Source organism: Osmia lignaria, chromosome 14 (assembly GCF_051020975.1).
Source record: "Osmia lignaria lignaria isolate PbOS001 chromosome 14, iyOsmLign1, whole genome shotgun sequence".
In the NCBI taxonomy this organism is placed as follows: Eukaryota; Metazoa; Arthropoda; class Insecta; order Hymenoptera; family Megachilidae; genus Osmia; species Osmia lignaria.
Genome location: NC_135045.1, coordinates 2,883,332 through 2,900,649, shown reverse-complemented (window position 1 = coordinate 2,900,649; position 17,318 = coordinate 2,883,332). Strand labels below are relative to the sequence as shown.

Here is a 17,318-nt window from a genome sequence, read left to right as displayed (position 1 = left end):
TCTACCTCTCTTGAATGTCACGCTTTTATTCAACCCCTACCCACTCCCCGCTTTTTCTCCTTGTTGTTTGTCACTATTATTGATATTTTTCGATATCGAGCGTGACACCGTGCGAGACTCGTGTAGATGGATGGCGAAATAGCCGGTCCTCTTTTATTTTAACAGATATTTTTTTTTCCTTCGATCATGTTTGAATTCAGTACTTCTATCTCTTTTGTCAAAATCCCGCCTTCGTAGTACCAAAAGGGTTGAATTCCTTTATAAGGTTTCTTGAACTCTGTTAACACGTCAAACGCGATAAACTAGGATGGAACGTCAGCTCGCTAACCATGCGCTAAGACAAACATCCTTCTCTATTAGGAGGTCGGATCTAGGAACGTCGTTTCCTGCCGCGCATAAATCGTTCAACTCCCCATTGATCAGGGGGGGAGAAACCTGCAGCGGTGTCTACTTAATAATGCATCAAATACCCTAATCCCAAAGAATAACCACCGATATGTTGTACCTCGGATCAAGTCCAAAAGGGAAAAAACGAAAAGGGAGGGTCTCTAAGCCCGGTTGTGAAAAAAAAAAAAAAAAAGCACAGCCTCTAACAACTGTAACAACACGCGAACACTGTTCTAGATATCCTCGCATTTTATTTAGAGAGAAAGAGTCGCTAAGGGGAGCTCGAAGGAGGTGGAGCAGCTTAAAAAACGATTCCCATTCAGTGTTTCCGTTGGAGGTTAAGCCGTTATTAGTTGGCCAGGCTTTGCGATTCTACCAGGGAACCTCCTCTTATTGGCTGGCTACGAAAACAACGATAAAAGGCGATGAGTATTTTATAGGGTACACCGGCACAATAGGACGTCGTGTATGGGCCATTGTTAAAGCATTGTCTGGATGAACGCAAAGCACAAGCAAAACCTCTCTTTCTCCTCTTCGTCCTTCGATTCTGCCTTCTTGCTCCTACCCTGGATCCTATTATTTTATTATTTTCAAACACGTCAGCCCTTTTCTTTATCTTCTCTTGGGCGTGGTGAACCTGAGAAAAAATGTGTCGCGAATACGTCCAAGTATCGACCTCGTAAACGATTGCCTTCTCAAAGAACAAAATGATTTGTGAAATAAATTTTCATCCCTTTGACCCTAATTGTATCTCAGGTGATAGACTCAGGTTTGTTTAATTTCTTTTTTCCAAAATTTCTGTCAGTTCTCTGTCAGAAGCAACGATATCGTTTCGATTCTTGAAAGACGAAATACATCCAACCTGTTTTCACGCACTAAATATCTGAGTATTTACTCTGGAGGTGTTGAAGCGTGCGTCAACAAGAGGTCGGGCTCCGCCTGGAGCTGTTGAGGAGGGTTTAGTCGGGGGTGTCAGCTCGAATTATGCATCACAAGGAATACAACGACTTGAGCATTCTGTCGTGCGAAAATCCGGAACCTTGGGCGTTTGACGGTGAATTCGTCCGTGAAAAAAGCGCACCTTCTTTGCTTCAACCTTTCGCTAAATAATATCTTTCAACCCCCTCGAATTTTACCATCTATATTTCCTCTATTTAATTTTGTACATTCTCGTGAAAATCTATCGATTACCTATACAAAGATTGTTTCATTAATCACTGAAATGTATTTCTTTTCTTTTTTCAGATAATTTTCAAAGCCTTCCGCCGGAAGCGATACCAGCGTTCCTCCAAAACCTGCAGAATTCTGCGAATTATAATATCGCAAAGCCGATTGCAAGACCTGCCGCTTATCATCCTTATCACAGGCCGAGTCATCAACCCCCTCAACGTCATTTACCCCCGAATGCCCATCACACGTTACAGCAATTATTCTACAGAGGTCCCTATTTAACAGGTATATTTATTTATTATTAAAAAAAAAAAAAAAAATAATAATTAGCGTCATATTTTCGTTGGAAACCAGAGTGAAAGATTATTATTAAACAAGTTGGACGCGAAGCGGAAACACGGTGCCGGTCGAGCGGGATTTAAAACGGAAATTTCCGCACATGGCGCGAAAGCCTATAAACGGCGGGCACGTGCACGGGGGCACGGGTTTATCGAATATCTTGTTATACGTAGGCTCGTATGGAACATGGAGTGCATATGAAGTGCAGTGAAAGCACTACCATATTATGTACATGCACCGCCACAAGCAAAATGCACGCATGCAACAAGTGCGTGCAAATATCATCGGCGCAGATAATACTGTCATGCTCAGCTTGGCAATATTGTACAGATACGATCTGGAGATTCAATTGCCCGTTCGTTATTAGATGACTTTGATTCAATTACTATCGAATACATCTTTGATGTACTCGCTATCAGCCATTATTTCATAAATATTTGATAAAATGATTTTCGTTTCATCAAAGGTTATAGCAATTTTATAATAATTCAAATGCAGTTTTTACAGTTGTGATAAAATGTATTGCAAATTAGTCTTCTTGTAATTACAATTATTGTAGTATAAATCAACGCGATCCTCAAAGTCGTAAACACTGTTAACCTTGAAACGTGTAACGATCAGTTGCCAGTTCTGGAACTGGAGGTCATCATCCCGGTGCCCCAGGTGGAGGGACAGCATTTCCAGGTGCGATTCAAGGAAGTTTAGGCGATTTCGCGAGCACAGGACTCGTGTTTCCATGGGCGACAAACGCGCGTGGAAAACCTCGCAGAGGGATGATGAGAAGGGCAGTTTTCTCGGACCTTCAACGACGTGGCCTTGAGAAAAGGTTTCAGATACAAAAGTATATCAGCAAGCCGGACCGTAAGAAGCTGGCTGAGAAACTCGGTCTCAAGGATTCTCAGGTAAGAAAGCTCATTACTATAAATAATTGAAGCTATAAATTTTCAAATAGCGTAAATTATTTTTTCTTGAGATATTGACTGAAATTTGTGTCTTGGAATTTACGTCTTCAATTGAATGATGTCATAAATATCCACTGAAAAACGTAGAATGATTTTCCCATCTGATTATAATAATTTAAATGATCAATTTGTGTAATGATTACACAAGACAGTGTAATCAAATGTGTCATCTTCAGGTAAATTTGCGCGCATATAACGTCTACGTGCTTGTCATGATCAACCGGTTGCCATCGTAGCTGCGTGAAAGGTCAGCATGATGCTTTATACCGCGTTTCATGATTTTAATAGCGTATTAATTGCTAATTCATTCTGGGAAGTGTACGTTTCCTTATACTGCAATTAGAAACCTAATTTATTTCACAAAAGAGTCGCTGCTCTTTCAATGCACTAATGCTTTGATGTTCCTGTTATAATTAACATCTGAGCTATCTCATAACAGCTCATTTACTAATTCCACTCATTCCTTTTCATTCTGACTACTGTACGCTTCTCTGGGTCATTAACGACGGTTAATGAAGCACTTTGAAAGCGATTCCAATAAAGGTGACGCGATTATAGCGTCATCAACGAGCATCGAAACAACAGTTTGCAAAAGTAACCAGCGAGATATAAAGAGATGAATTAATTAGGCTCTGAATTTCCACCCGCGTCAACTGAGAATTTTTTCAAATCCGATTGATGTTACTGAAAAATTTTTTTATTATATGAATTATTGTTCGTTGAATTTCTGAAATATTTCACATCATTTCTAAGCATCAGACTTGAGGTGATCGCGCGAGATATCAGCGTGTCGCATCGACGTATATAGGAGAAAGAGCGTGGCATAGGTGCACATGAAGCTAGAAGCATATAATAGCCACGGTTTGGGGTTAATCGGGCGATGCCAGTTCATTAGCTGCACACATATACTGGGAACGAGCGTACACGTACGCCGGCCGTTCCGACGCCGTCGCTAGCAGGCAAGCTTCGCTCCAACCACGTTAATGAAACTAAACGATGCCCAGAAAATGCCACTGTAAGTTAGTTTCATTTGATTTCATGAGCGTAGTTTGCTGATTCACCTCGAAATATCTGGTGGAATGCATTTTGCTTTCGAATTATCATTTATCATTTCATTGTAAAGGAACATTTTTTTAAGGTACAGGTTTTCAAATAGTCAACAAAATTATTTTAAGAAATTTTGGATGGTAGTCACCGTCATTGGTGTAAGTAGGATTTTTGTCAAATATTTTTAATATTAGAATTTCGGAATATGAGGAATTTGGGAATCTCGGGAATTTAGGAATTTGAGAACTTGGAAACTTAGTTATTTGAAAATTTGTGAATGTCAGAACTTGATAATTTTTTAATCTTAGAATCCTAAATTATGAGGGGTTCAAATTTTTGGAGTTGGGCCAAATTATTTGAAAAAATAAGTCCATTTCTGTTAGTCATCTCCATCTTTCGCAACCGAAAAATATTCCCTTTGTATTCGTTGAGCATCAACGGTAGGTTGATACATTTTGCATACGTACGAGCATATGGTCGTATGTAAATGAGGCGCAAATAAGGGTAAGAGATAACCATTGGTTAGCGAAAGGTCGAATGGAGAGAGAGGAAACGAGGAATCGGAGGAAGAGGGTGAATTAGGGAGGGAGAAAGGGTGCGGAAGGATATACTCTCATGTATAATTCACACCTCGAGCGCCATGCCTCTGCTGCCATTGGTTCAGGCCCACTCTCGTCGTGGTTTTACGAGAAAATCTAAGGACCACGCATACCTACACACTGCTGCACACACGTACGCGTATACTTGCAAGAACTATACCACTTTGGAGTTTCAGTAAATTGACGGTTCTTGCGAATTCGTAATCCGCATACAAAAGCTTCCTCTCTCTCTCTCTTCCTTCCCTATACTTCTTCTGCTTCTTCTTCGACAATTGATGGTACCAGCATGGAAGTTCAAATAGCTCTTCTTCTTTTACGGATATTCCTATGGACGTTCTTTACGAGCTGTTGCAATAAAATCGTTAAGGGATGAAATGTTATTGGTCAGCTAAATTTTTGACATTGTCCATTATTGGTTCTGGGTTTTATTAACACCTTGAACAGACGTGTCGTCAGGAAAATTTATTAATTTTCAAACTTTCAGATTTTTAAATTTAGAAATTTGATAATTTAATTTTGAAAATAAAGAGTTTCGAGTATCTGAAAATAATATTAACCCAGTTGTGGAAAGAGTGAAACTCGATTCTAAAGGCAACTGTATTTGTTCTCACGTAGCAACGAGATAGGAAAAAGAAGAGTTTTCGAGTTGTCGGAGAGTATGTTGAAGTGTTGTGCGATTTGAGGAGTGTGGTTCTGCGCACTTGGCTGCTATCTAATATCACGGTTCACCACACGAACACCCATAAAAGCGATTATTGTCCGATGATGGCTTTCTCTTCTCCCTCAAGTTTCTCTCTTCTGTTTCTCTTAATATAATACTCGACTGAGAACACCAGATGCCGAGTTTCCTGATATTCTGCAATCTTTGTATAACACGATTTCTAACTCCATCTACTAATTATCTACATTTCATTATTAGATTTCGGAAGGGTTTCAAATTTTTATATTTTGAAATTTGGAAATTCATAAATATAAAAATTTTCAATTTTCTCACCCCTCACGGTCGCATTTCCCATTACTAGCCCTTAAACGATTAGTTTCGTTTTTGCTCGTATTCGTAATCACACCGGTTTTATGAATCTTTCCCGAGATTTAATTAAAGACTTGCGGTGTACGGGTGGATGATAATAATAAAGCTTTTCCAAGGGTAGTCTGTACTTTAAGAAGCAGCACGATGGCAAGGGGGATAGAGAAGAGAAGGCAAGCTGCCGTTTCACTCAGCTTCGAGCCTTCACTACAGTTTATGACGAGGGTGGGTTTAAGAGGGACGTCGAGGGCTAAAGAGGGATGACTAAAGTAATTAGTGATGGTGAGTGAACTCGCCCTCCCTCTACCATATCCCTCTCTTTGTTCTTCTCGATTCCTTTGACTCTACCAAACCGTTGATACATCCTGACAGTTTCTATCGAAAATATTGAACACTCAACAGCGTCACCCCTTTTTTCTATCAATCTAAATTTATTATTCTTTTTTAAGAAAAATATTAAACAATCAATGTAAAAAAAAGTTGAAATAATTTTACAAACATTACTATTATAATACTATTATTTATAAAATATCAAATTTATTTATTTTCATTTTCCTCCAGAATATTTTTAAAATTATTCTCCGAAAAATATCCTAATATCTATTCAGAAAAAGAAATATATTAATTATGTCAGAGAAGGTTTCAATTTTGTCAGAAGACTATCAGGATGATGAGTCTTGTCAGAACCGTCGGTATTGCCCGTGGGCAGGATTCATCAACGCGTCGACCTTAAATTAGCCGGAATTAAGAAGAACCGTGCACTTTTATGCTGAAGACGTTTCCGTGCCGTCGGACGAACGGAAGCGAAAGAAAAAGTAAAGAAGGTCCCGAGGGCTTGTTATCTTTTTAATAATCAAAAGCGACAGCTCCGCGATGCTCCTCCTTCTTGCAACTTCTCAGACCTGTCAGGCTCACGCCGCGGTATTAATTCATGGTGTAAAGAGTGATTACATTTTAATTACATTAAAACTTGTCATTTTATATATTTATAATTGGTTAATGATTAAATTTAATTATAAAAAATTTGAGGCCTCAATGATTGCTATGATAATTTTTAATTTTTAATTTCGAATGATATTTGCAATAATTAAATAATGGTTGATATAATGGAGGGAGGAAAATTGAAGGTGTCAAGGAGAATTCCTCGCGCACCCTAATTCAATCTCTTCGTTTCTTTATCCTCAAAATAAGAGGGTTACTCCTTCGATCGAAGATTTAGCAAATTAAAAAGATCGTGCGAAGAATAGCTAGCACTCGATGCTACTGACAGCCTATTTAATCGTTCCTGAAAAAAAAAAGGAAGCTTCTCCTTCTACCAAGTATATCCTTAATCTGAAGTTTGATTAAGACGATAGGATGTCGTCAGTCCAATTTCATCCCCCTCGATTATCCTTATTTCTTTAATTGAATTATGAATCATTCTAATATTTTAAACTTCTTCATTTGTCTTTAAATATTTTTCTAATTGTTATTCCAATTTCCCCAAAATGTATTTTTCAGAAATAATAATTCACTTTCTTTAGGTCGAAAGATAAATCGATCTAGATTTAACAATTAATGTGTACAAATAAATTTGTCTGATTACTCGAGGATCCAGATACTTCATTGGATAGGTATACAAGTAAAGGAGGAACAGTTTGTTCTTTCCCACGAAACTGACACTGACACGTTAGATAGATCGACCATTAGGCTTGCGTTTCAAACGAATATAAGGTTTCCGAAGATTCCGTTGGTCAAATCAATTTGTAGCCATTAGAGAGACGCTTCTGCATCGAGTTTACTTTGGACAAGCTTTTCCCTAGAACAATCGGTCACTGTTCTCCGCTAAAGGACCATTACATTATTTACTCGCTACTCGATCTTCTACCCTGATCAGATGCGAGAATATTCCATGCAGCCAGCCACAAACTACTTTCTCACATATATTTCATAAAAAAGCGATGATCTTTTCTCGACACTTTTCAAACGGGGTCACAGTTGAACGAGTCTCCGGGAATAGTTGGTCGTAACGTTACCCTAAACGTTAGCCGCGTACAATCTGCGTCGGATATTAAAAACAAAGCTGCCTCTTACAGAGCATAACATGAATATAACGTCGCGCAATATCTTACGGCTTAAGCTGTTCGGCTTAGCCCCGTGGACCTTCATGCATTATGGATTTTACTTTGAGAAAGCATCGCTACCCCCGAAGGCAGACGAACTAAGAAACCATGAATATACAATACCGTGGTATGCATATAGATTCATCCTTTTGTGAATCAACTTTAATCACTTTGCCGGATAAAGTGCACCGTCTCCTTTCGACGCCGATAACCCGACGATCGAACGTAATCCACCCATAGGTTTCTCGTTTCTACGTAAACATTGTTGCATAGAAGAAAATAAATTTCCATGGAAATTCTTTTAATTTTCCTCCTGGAAAATCTTTTCTATATTTAGAAAATTCTGATAGGAGAAAACTCCATGGAAAGGAAATAAATTTCCATGAAAATTCTTTTGATTTTCTTAGAATATTCTTGTCGTTGGAAAATTCTGTATTCAAAAGATTTCCTTGAATAATGATACGAGAAAATTACTGTGAAGATATCGGAAATCGTGTTGTCGCGCTGTCAGATATCCTCGAGACCGACCTTTAGACATCTTCACGTGTCGCGAGCGAATGCATCGGTATTGCTGGTACGACATATCGTCCGGAAATATCACTTCCCATTCGTGCCAGCTCGTAACCACCCACAGCTGTACCCTGTTATAACCCGGACATATACATAGACGAATTTCAAATTCCCAGCCTCCCCGACTAAAGTAATCGACACTGATTTCCTTTACATAGGTAACATTTCTCCTAGTCCGATATAAACCATAGAAAAGAAGTAATTAAGTGGTAGCATAGATTCAAGGGTAAACGTATTAACACTATCATTTATCAGAGACGGTGGAAGGGGTCGCTTCAATTAAAACAACACCGATCGAACGCGGTTCACCGATAAATCCAGACGGTCGATTCTCTCCCCTCTATTAAGAGTCGACTTCCTTTTCATACATCAGGCAACCCTTCGGCCGCAGGATCGCGCCGCGGCAGCTTTGTGCCTTTCATTTTTTTTCCACCCCTCCGTTGACCGCACCAACCCCTCCAAAGAAAAAAAAAAAAAAAAGGAAAGAAACGTCCCGCTTCGTAGCCGGTTCGCGGCTCTTGTCCCTTTTCTCCGCCCTTCTATCTCCTCGCTCTCTCTCCACCGAGGGGTGGTATCGCGAGGGTGGCGGTGGTGGCGAACGAGCACCGAGGAGGGAAAAAGAAAAAGAGCCCCCGCGAAGAAGAAGAAGGAGAATCGGAAGGAGAAGGACAGGAACCGTAAAGGGGGTTGAGACTGAGGGGGTTGCTCTGAGGCCGACGTCATAATCGATCGTCTTTTATTAAACTGCACCAGATGGCGCCAGCACGGCACCACCTATCCGTAGACCTACGTGGAAGAGAGACGGAGGGAGATAAAGAGGGTGCCAGAAGGGGTGGACGTATTTGGAGGTGGGAGAGAATCGAGGGTGGGCAGAGGCGGAAGTAAGGGCGGTCGCGTGGGTACAGAGGAAGGGAGTTGAACGGAGGAGAACTTTCGGCCCGGCTTACCATCGTGTACGCGAGGGATAGAGAGGGTTAAAGGGTGGCTGGCGAAGGAGAGTCCGACGGGGTGGCTGCAGCCAATCGTTTAACGATTACCCACTCTATATAACGCGTTTCGGATGTCGTCGTTATGCCCGATCCTTTTCGTATGGCGATCCTTAGGTAACCGACTGCTACTTAAACGCTTCCGGTTCCTTTTTTTTTTTTTTTTTTTTAAAGACTCCCGTTTCATCCCTCCAGCTGAATTATTCTTTTTACGAATTCCACCGCGAAAATGATTTAGAAGTGGTTTCCCGGGATACGGAGGATTTTATGGCGACTCTGTCACCTTGTTATCGCACTCTTCCGGTTCCTTTGGTATCGACAAGCTTAATCGTGACCCGGCTCGTTAAGGATTTAGCTGGCGGATAAGAGGAACGCGTGGAAGTGTGGCCGATAAGTTAACCATTAAACGTGACTCCAGAGGGTGAAAAGGGTAAAATGTGGATTAAATGAAACTTGTATTTGGATAGTAATAATTAGTACGCTGTACTGTAGAAAATTTTTCAGTTGCTTAATTGGTTTTCCATTAGTAATTTATTTATTTGGAGAGTTTCATACGGTTCAGAAATGTCGAATTTCCTGGAACATTTTTTTACCATCAATTTAACTGAACGATCGTTCTGAAAAGCTTTGTTTTATACTCCATTAAACGATTTGCAATTGATAGGTCGTTATTCGTATAGATTGAAACTCTGCAAATTCAGGGTAGACATTCGTTGTAATAGATTTTCCATTTTTTTTTTTTTCACCAATTCTGGAGTTAAAAGATCAGGCAAATAACATAAACGTTCAGCCTTTTAAAAGGCGTAAGTCTGTTGAAATTCGATGCTTCTGGGGATTAGGGGATGATATCGAATTGAAGATGCTCGTTTGGGGGTGAACACTCCATCCGAGGATGCTCGAAAATCAAAAGAAGAAGGGATCGTTTTGCCACGCGAAAAAAGACGTATCCCTCTGAATATCTTTGAAGAATTCTGTAATATTTTATTACGTCCCTGCGCATAATATAGCGCTGAGATTATTAATTGTAATTTACGGAATGATGCATTTCAGGGAAACGAAGGGATTCGTACTTTCGATCGAGCCCTGGCTCCGATCCTTCTTGTTCTTTTCGTTTTACGTTTTGCGAGTGGCGACGGTGATTGATTGTCCCGTCAGCGGCAGACAGGTCCGGGAACTATATAACAAAAGTAACAAAGCGGCTTTGTTCGGTGAGAAAGACGCGAAGCTTTTCCGTAGAAGTTGAAATCTGTTGTTCACCGATTTCGTTCTTTTCCTGCGTTGCTCACATACCGTTCGATCATTTTTATAAATTCTACAAATTGAAAAAATATTTCTTCTTTTTTTTCCACCCTTTCATCCATTTCTACTTATATAAATAAAAAATTTTCTAATAACATGGGTTTTACATGAAAATTCAAGTGCCACCTAAATATTCCTGACATGGCAATCGAGGTGTTAATTAGAAAAGTATAATAATCGAAAGTGTAATTACGAAAATGGATACTGCCCAAAATGTATACATCATTTCGATCGATTATGCAAGGTTCAACGCCTTATTGAGGTGTCGGGGGCTGGTTAGAGGGAACCTTCAGGTCCAGGAGGATGTCAAATGCACACACACCGGTGACCAATGAAAATTCGGAAAGCAGTTTAGGTAAATCAATCCACGGCGGGATCAACGACGTGGCTTAAGGCTACCTACAATAAAGTGGCGAACACGGGGCCGGAGAAACAGGGTGGCCGCGAAAGAGAGAAGTGAAAACAGGGGTGGAAAAGGGACGAAGGGTGAAGAGGCAGAAAATTTTCAGAGTTCATGTGCGTTTGACGTTAGCGCGTTCGTTGAATGCTTGCTCTTTAATAGACCAAAATGACGCACCCTTTCTTTAACCCCCTCCCTCGTGCACATCTATGAACCTCGGAAGAGGAAACGATGGGGTGTTCGTGCGAATTCGTTAACTTAATGAATGCTATTTACAAAAATGACTTTTAGAAATGCGAGTTTCGATTTCACATTAATTTTGATAATTTTAGTGGCATCAGAAATTTAGTTTTACGAGTGTAATGGGAACACTTTTAGAGAAGCCAAGGGAGACACGGAATTGAAATCACCGACACGTTAGGAAGAGAAAAGGGGCCGACTGCTTTCCCAATGTAATCTTTATTTAATGCTCGTTAATAGACGAGGGTGCAGAGAATCCATTTGTTCGATACCATTGAATCGAATTCTTCCCTATTCTCTTAACTATTATTTAAGCATTGAATTACCTTACGACCCATTGACTTTCTAATCTTAAATAAATATTACTATCAATATTATTAATATCGAGAAAGTTACCCCTGTAAGTGGTTGTCCTTTAAGTCGCCTTTTACGATGGACCAGACTTACCTTGGCCTTATTCTTATTCCCCCGAACCCAGAGAATGTAATATTAATTCTAATTTTCTAATTTCTAATTTAATCTGTTATATTTACAGGTGAAAATCTGGTTTCAAAATCGACGAATGAAATGGCGAAACAGCAAGGAGAGAGAATTGCTTGCAACAGGGGGTTCACGGGAGCAAACGTTACCAAACAAGAATAATCCAAATCCTGACTTAAGCGACGCCGATGGAGACAGGCCGAGAATGGATTTGAGCGATGTGAGTCCATTGACGAGTCCTCAGCGTCCGGAAGAGCAAACGGAGAACGAGGAGGATGAGGAAATCAACGTCACGTGATGAAATACTAGTCGAGATCCTCCTGACAAGGACACGTTTACTCGATGGACTCGCCATTCAGGATTCACAGAGAACACTTAGCGAACAAAGAATCAAGTGAACTGATCTGTGTTCCTGATCAAAAAGTTGTAAAGAGATCTGATATTAATCTGTTCAATGGAATTGTAGTCATTCGTCATGGATAAGGGATACACTAGTCAAGATTAGAGATGAACAAATTTTTGGTGATTCATTGCAGAGTGTCAAGCAACGTAAGTAGGTTTCCTTAAGGAAAATCCACCCCCATAGGGGTTCATAGGTTTCGAGGTTCTTGGCTCTGTCCTAGGTCTCTCGTTCTCCGGGTTCCCGGTCCTCCTCGAAGGTTTCCTTTTCCTCGACACTCTACAATGGACCATGGAGTGGTCCAAAGTGTATCCTGAAATCTGAAGCTTCCATAATTTCTGATTTTTCGACCATGACATGATCTTTGTATTTAGCGAATGTATTGATAGTTTCCTTTTTATTATTTTATTTTTTTTTTTTAACAGTGAAACTCACCTTCGTGTAAATGTACTTTCACTATTCGCAGCTTGACGCATTGTCTGCTGGTTTATGCCGGATGATCAAGAATAAATCATTAAAAATATGGAACGCGATAAAGATCATAGTAAAATTGGAAAAATAATCAAAATGATGGTTCAGGTTCTTAAGAAATGAAAACACATGTGAAATAAACAAGAAGAAAATTTCATTTATTATATTGTATAAATTTATAAAAATAAAACGTCATTCGGTGAAATTTAAACATGGAATAGCGGTTTGAACTTCGATCTTAGTCGTGTGTCGTATCTTTAAAAGATCAAAGTAATTTTTAGATCATTGCACGTTGTATCAAATGAAAATAAATACGGCGTAAACAAGTGATTATAACTATTGCGTCAACGAACTGGATATCACAAAAATTGACACGTCGACGAGCATTTACCGACAGTCATTGTACATATATAAGTTTCATCGTACTACGACTGATTCGCAAAAAGACGGATCTCATAGAATACGTAACTTAAATTAATGAAACAGGAAACTCTGATCATATGTTTACCTCATTTTTGCTATAAATAACTATGAAGATATTAAATTCAAATCGTTTACCTTGGACATTGAAAAATTGCATTAATTATATTTCTTCGTTTACTTCAAGATAATTATATCTAGTGGTTTTCCGATAATTATATTCTACTTCTACTTCGAATAATGTTTCTGAATGACATTCAAAACAACTGCCTTTTCAATTTGTCAGTTGCACTTGATTCTTTTCTTGCTCACAATTGAATTTCAATTTTGTCTTTTATCACCTTTGACGTAACAGAGTTTCAACTAAATCAACAAATGTATAATATTGTAATTAGAAATTGATGTAAGTTTTGCGAAATTATCTGTAAGGTATACTATAAGGTTGTACTAGACGTTAAAATTCCTAAGATGTGTACCTAAGATCCAAGAATAATGCCCTCGTGGCATCGAGAAACCACATGTAATTATTCATTGTGATGCATTATAATCTGTGTAATATATTGCAATAAAACTGTCTATGCCAATCGCTTTTCATGGTTTATATACGTGTATAAATTTAGGTAACTGTTAAATAACAATTAAAGGAATCTTTAGTTGTGTTTGTACTGCTTTCACAAATTGCGATTACTGATAACTTATAAGAGAATCACTTGATAACTCGTTGAACAGTGATAAGTGACGGAGCATGTTGTTATTACCTTGTTTGCTCAATAGATACGTGGAATCATTACGAAGTAAATTATGATCTCAGAAAAATAAGGTCAAATAATTTTTTAGTATTAAACCTTTGTTTATATAAAAATAATCTCAAAAACAAAAATAAAGAATATGTATTTAAAATTTCCAAGTACAATAAATGTTCGTAATTGTTTTCAAACTTGAACAATAGCTTTGCCAATATTTTGTCCCTTTAACATGCCAACAAATGCATTGAACATATTTTCAAAACCTTTTGTAATAGTTTCACGATAATGAAGTTTCCCTTCGCGTAACCATTGAAGATTCTTTTGCACACCCTCTGCAGAACGATCGGCCCAACGTTGTACGATAAAACCTTCCATTTTCAATTGGTTGAATACTATTGCTGGTTGTAAAATGGTTACCTTTGGTAAAGTGGAAGCATCTGAATTATATGTAGAAATACTTCCACATACAGCTATGCGACCAAACTCTCTCATTTGATATATAACTGTAGCGGAAATGTCTCCTCCTACCTATAATTGTAATATAAACACTAAGTATACTTTTTTCTAAATACATAACATCAATGTTCTAAATTGTTAGTGTAACATACATTATCAAAATAGCAATCAATTCCCTTTGGAGCAGCTTTTCTCAAAGCAGCTGCTACATTTTCAGTTTTGTAATTAATAGCATGGTCAAAGCCAAGTTCATTAACAAGCCATTTACACTTCTCATCTGAACCAGCAATACCAATAACAGTTAATCCAGCTACATTTTTTCCCAATTGACCAACATGAAAACCAACAGCTCCTGCAGCACCGCTAACAACAAGAGTTTCACCTTGTTTTGGTTTACAAATCTCAAAAAGACCAAAGTATGCTGTGTTTCTAAAACAAAGTGAAAAAATGAAAGTTACAGATTATGTAATATATCTAATTATAAAATAAATATTTTAAGTAATCATTACCCTGGCATTCCTAAAACTCCTAAATACAATGATAATGGCAAATCTGCTAAATCCGATACAAGATATGGTTTTTGACCTGTAAAGTCATTTCCACTTGACATTTCTTGGTTTATAATCGTGTGTGTTCTCCATCCAAAATAACCAACAACTCTTTTCCCAACAGGAAAGTCTGGATGTTTTGATTCAATGATTTTGGCCACTTGTGAACCAATCATTGTTACACCCACTGGATATCTCTGGATATAAGGTCGCATATAAGGATCCACAGAAAGATATTCTGCTTCGACAAGAAATTCTGAAAAAATTTAAAGCAAGTATTATTTATGTAAAAGTATTGAGTAACTGGTACACAAGTGATAATTTAAATATCTATACTCTCATGATAATACAATAATGTTCCATGTTATGATTATATTCATATAATTAACGATAAAAATATACGACAGTATCTTAATTATTATGTCTGTATAACATATTTTCTTACTTTAAGTATAAGAAATTATGATAACTATCAAGTAGAGTGATTATATATATGTATAAATACCTCCATTCCGAACAGGTGGTAATTCTTCTTCAACCAATTGTAAATCTGTTGATTTTGGTTCACCTTGAAAATGTTTCACTACTACAAATTTCTTTGCCTTTACCATTTTACTGAAGCGCCTCTGGCAAACAGTGAAAACTGACATAAAAATAATAATCTTGGTGCGTTTCACACTGGCACGTCTATTTCTGCTGCTCACATAAGACTGTTGGGCATCATGAAAGACAAGGTGTATATATAGTAGAAATCATTCGCGCAATGATACTGGATTTTTTTATCATCGCAACTACTTATATGTCCATCCAACATATGTACAGTGACTCAGTGACTATAGATAGTCACTAATATGTATGTATGCGATTAAGAGGAAGCTCTTGAAGCTCCATAATCATTATCACGTCACCTGTGACTGAACCAATTGAAACCAGTATTATCACGGCACAGAAAATGGTGCGAATTAAAATTGCAAACTATTCCAAATTCAAAAGTATTTTATATAATCCGAGTTTTACATTTGTTCAAATATAACCTTACTAACATTTACTCAATTCTATGAATACAAATTGCAAAGTTAAATATTTTTAAGAACTGATAGCCGGTTAACTGATTACAAATTTGACTCTATATATTAGCCGCTTCCCGCTGAAGCACATCAGTCTGTCTTCGGACGTCAAGGAGTGAGGATGTATTCTCATTTCTAAGCAGAGTGCCATCTATACACAAACAGCTCAAACTATTCAACGACTTACCGATCGATTTTCCGAAGGGAGCACTGGCGCCATCTATCACAAGGCAGTGGAAGCTATGCGACAATTTATCGACTACCGTTTAATCGATCTATAAGTCAATAAGTTACCACCGATAGGTAAGTCGTTGAGTAATTTGAGCGGTTCGACATTATGGCATCCGGGGTGTTAGGGACCCCGGGCACCGGTGTCACTTTATATTCCGAAATCATGGCATCGGGGGCTGTCAGGGACCCCGAAACTAAAATGTGCGACCCATAGAATTTCTATAGAAAAATTGAAACCACTGTAACTTTTGACTTCGACCACTTAGCCTACATGAAGCTAGCCGGAAGGAATAATAAAATATGATTATTTTTAATTGTTCTTAGTGTATTTCGTTTGTAAATCGTTTGTGATTAATTGTGAGTCTATTTTTAACAAATTAGTTCTTTTGTAATTAGCAATTTTATTTCAATCATGATGTGAACCGAAACTTCATAATAATTTTTTATAATAAACAGATTTTGTAACAACTGATGACTGTAATTGATTGGAAATCGTTTGTAATTTACAAATATATCATTTTCATTGTTTGTGAGTGAATAATTTCTTAATTATTTACAAGTTTGTTTTATAATAAATAATTGTAGTGCGCATGCGCTACAGATCCGGTCGTACCCATCACTATCCCGAACAAGTGAGTTTCATGATTTGTTTGTTTTTAGGTCTTATATTTCGCTAGATCCGGTCGTACCCATCACTATCTCGAACAAGTGAGTTTCGCGATTTGTTCGTTTTTAGGTCTTATATTTCGCTACTTGCTTCGGGGTCCCTGACACCCCGGTAATATAATATTGGTATGCCGCGTCAACGGTACTTCGGGGTCTCAGATACCCCGAACGCCGCAGTGTCGGTAAGCAAAGAGTGTCGTCCGTGCTTCGGGGTCCCTGACACCCCGGATGCCAAAATGTCGGTATGCAAACAGTGTCGCCAGTGCTTTGGGGTTCCTGACACCCCAAGATGATATCATGTCGGTATGCAGAGATAGTCATTGGTGCTTCGGGGTCCCTGGCACCCCAGATGCTATAGTATTGGTATGCAGAGAGTCAGCGGCGTTTCGGGGTCCTTAATACCCCAGTAGGATATCAGGGCCGTGTGAAGAGGGCACAATCAGTATAATTGTTTTGCAGAGTTTATTTAATTTACTTCATTTATTTTTTTTTGCTTATTAAATTAGCTTATCGAAGGGGAATAACATTTATGATTATATCCCTCTTCTGGGTCTTAGCCAAGGACCCCATTTATTTTAGTTTTTCCAGTTATTTATGTAATTTAATCCCTCATTATAGGCCAAGGCCATCTCAGTATTCCGTCCATCCCTGCATTCCTTCCATCCCAGCATTCTTTTCATCCCTGCATTCCTTACATCTCTTCAT

At 38.4% G+C, this 17,318-nt stretch overlaps 2 protein-coding genes across 4 annotated transcripts in view; one reads left to right on the top strand and one right to left on the bottom strand.

Moving 5' to 3' along the window:
* Positions 1-12,430, top strand: part of Dbx (homeobox protein Dbx) — a 35,787-nt gene extending 23,357 nt beyond the window's left edge. For all 3 annotated transcript variants that reach the window (XM_034331339.2, XM_034331341.2, XM_034331342.2), the window contains 3 exons: positions 1,633-1,842; positions 2,518-2,798; positions 11,664-12,430. In XM_034331339.2, coding sequence (XP_034187230.1) covers positions 1,633-1,842; positions 2,518-2,798; positions 11,664-11,906 — 734 coding nt within the window. In that variant the 3' untranslated portion in view covers positions 11,907-12,430. The remainder of the gene's footprint in view (positions 1-1,632; positions 1,843-2,517; positions 2,799-11,663) is intronic.
* Positions 12,431-12,616: 186 nt separating this feature from the next.
* On the bottom strand, positions 12,617-15,446 carry LOC117607539 (prostaglandin reductase 1). The gene is made up of 4 exons (XM_034331350.2): positions 15,155-15,446; positions 14,611-14,905; positions 14,254-14,530; positions 12,617-14,173 (listed from the first exon to the last, which is right to left on the bottom strand). Exons 1-4 carry the CDS (start codon positions 15,297-15,299, stop codon positions 13,832-13,834), a joined length of 1,059 nt encoding a protein of 352 aa, XP_034187241.1. The 5' UTR covers positions 15,300-15,446; the 3' UTR covers positions 12,617-13,831.
* Positions 15,447-17,318: the final 1,872 nt, after the last annotated feature.

Excerpts from the sequence above, each read along its gene's own strand:
- LOC117607539 (XM_034331350.2), bottom strand. The coding sequence starts at position 15,299 with ATGTCAGTTTTCACTGTTTGCCAGAGGCGCTTCAGTAAAATGGTAAAG. Across the intron at positions 14,531-14,610 it reads GGAGTTTTAGGAATGCCAGG|AAACACAGCATACTTTGGTC; the intron begins GTAATGATTACT and ends ACTTTGTTTTAG. Across the intron at positions 14,174-14,253 it reads TTGATTGCTATTTTGATAAT|GTAGGAGGAGACATTTCCGC; the intron begins GTATGTTACACT and ends TTACAATTATAG.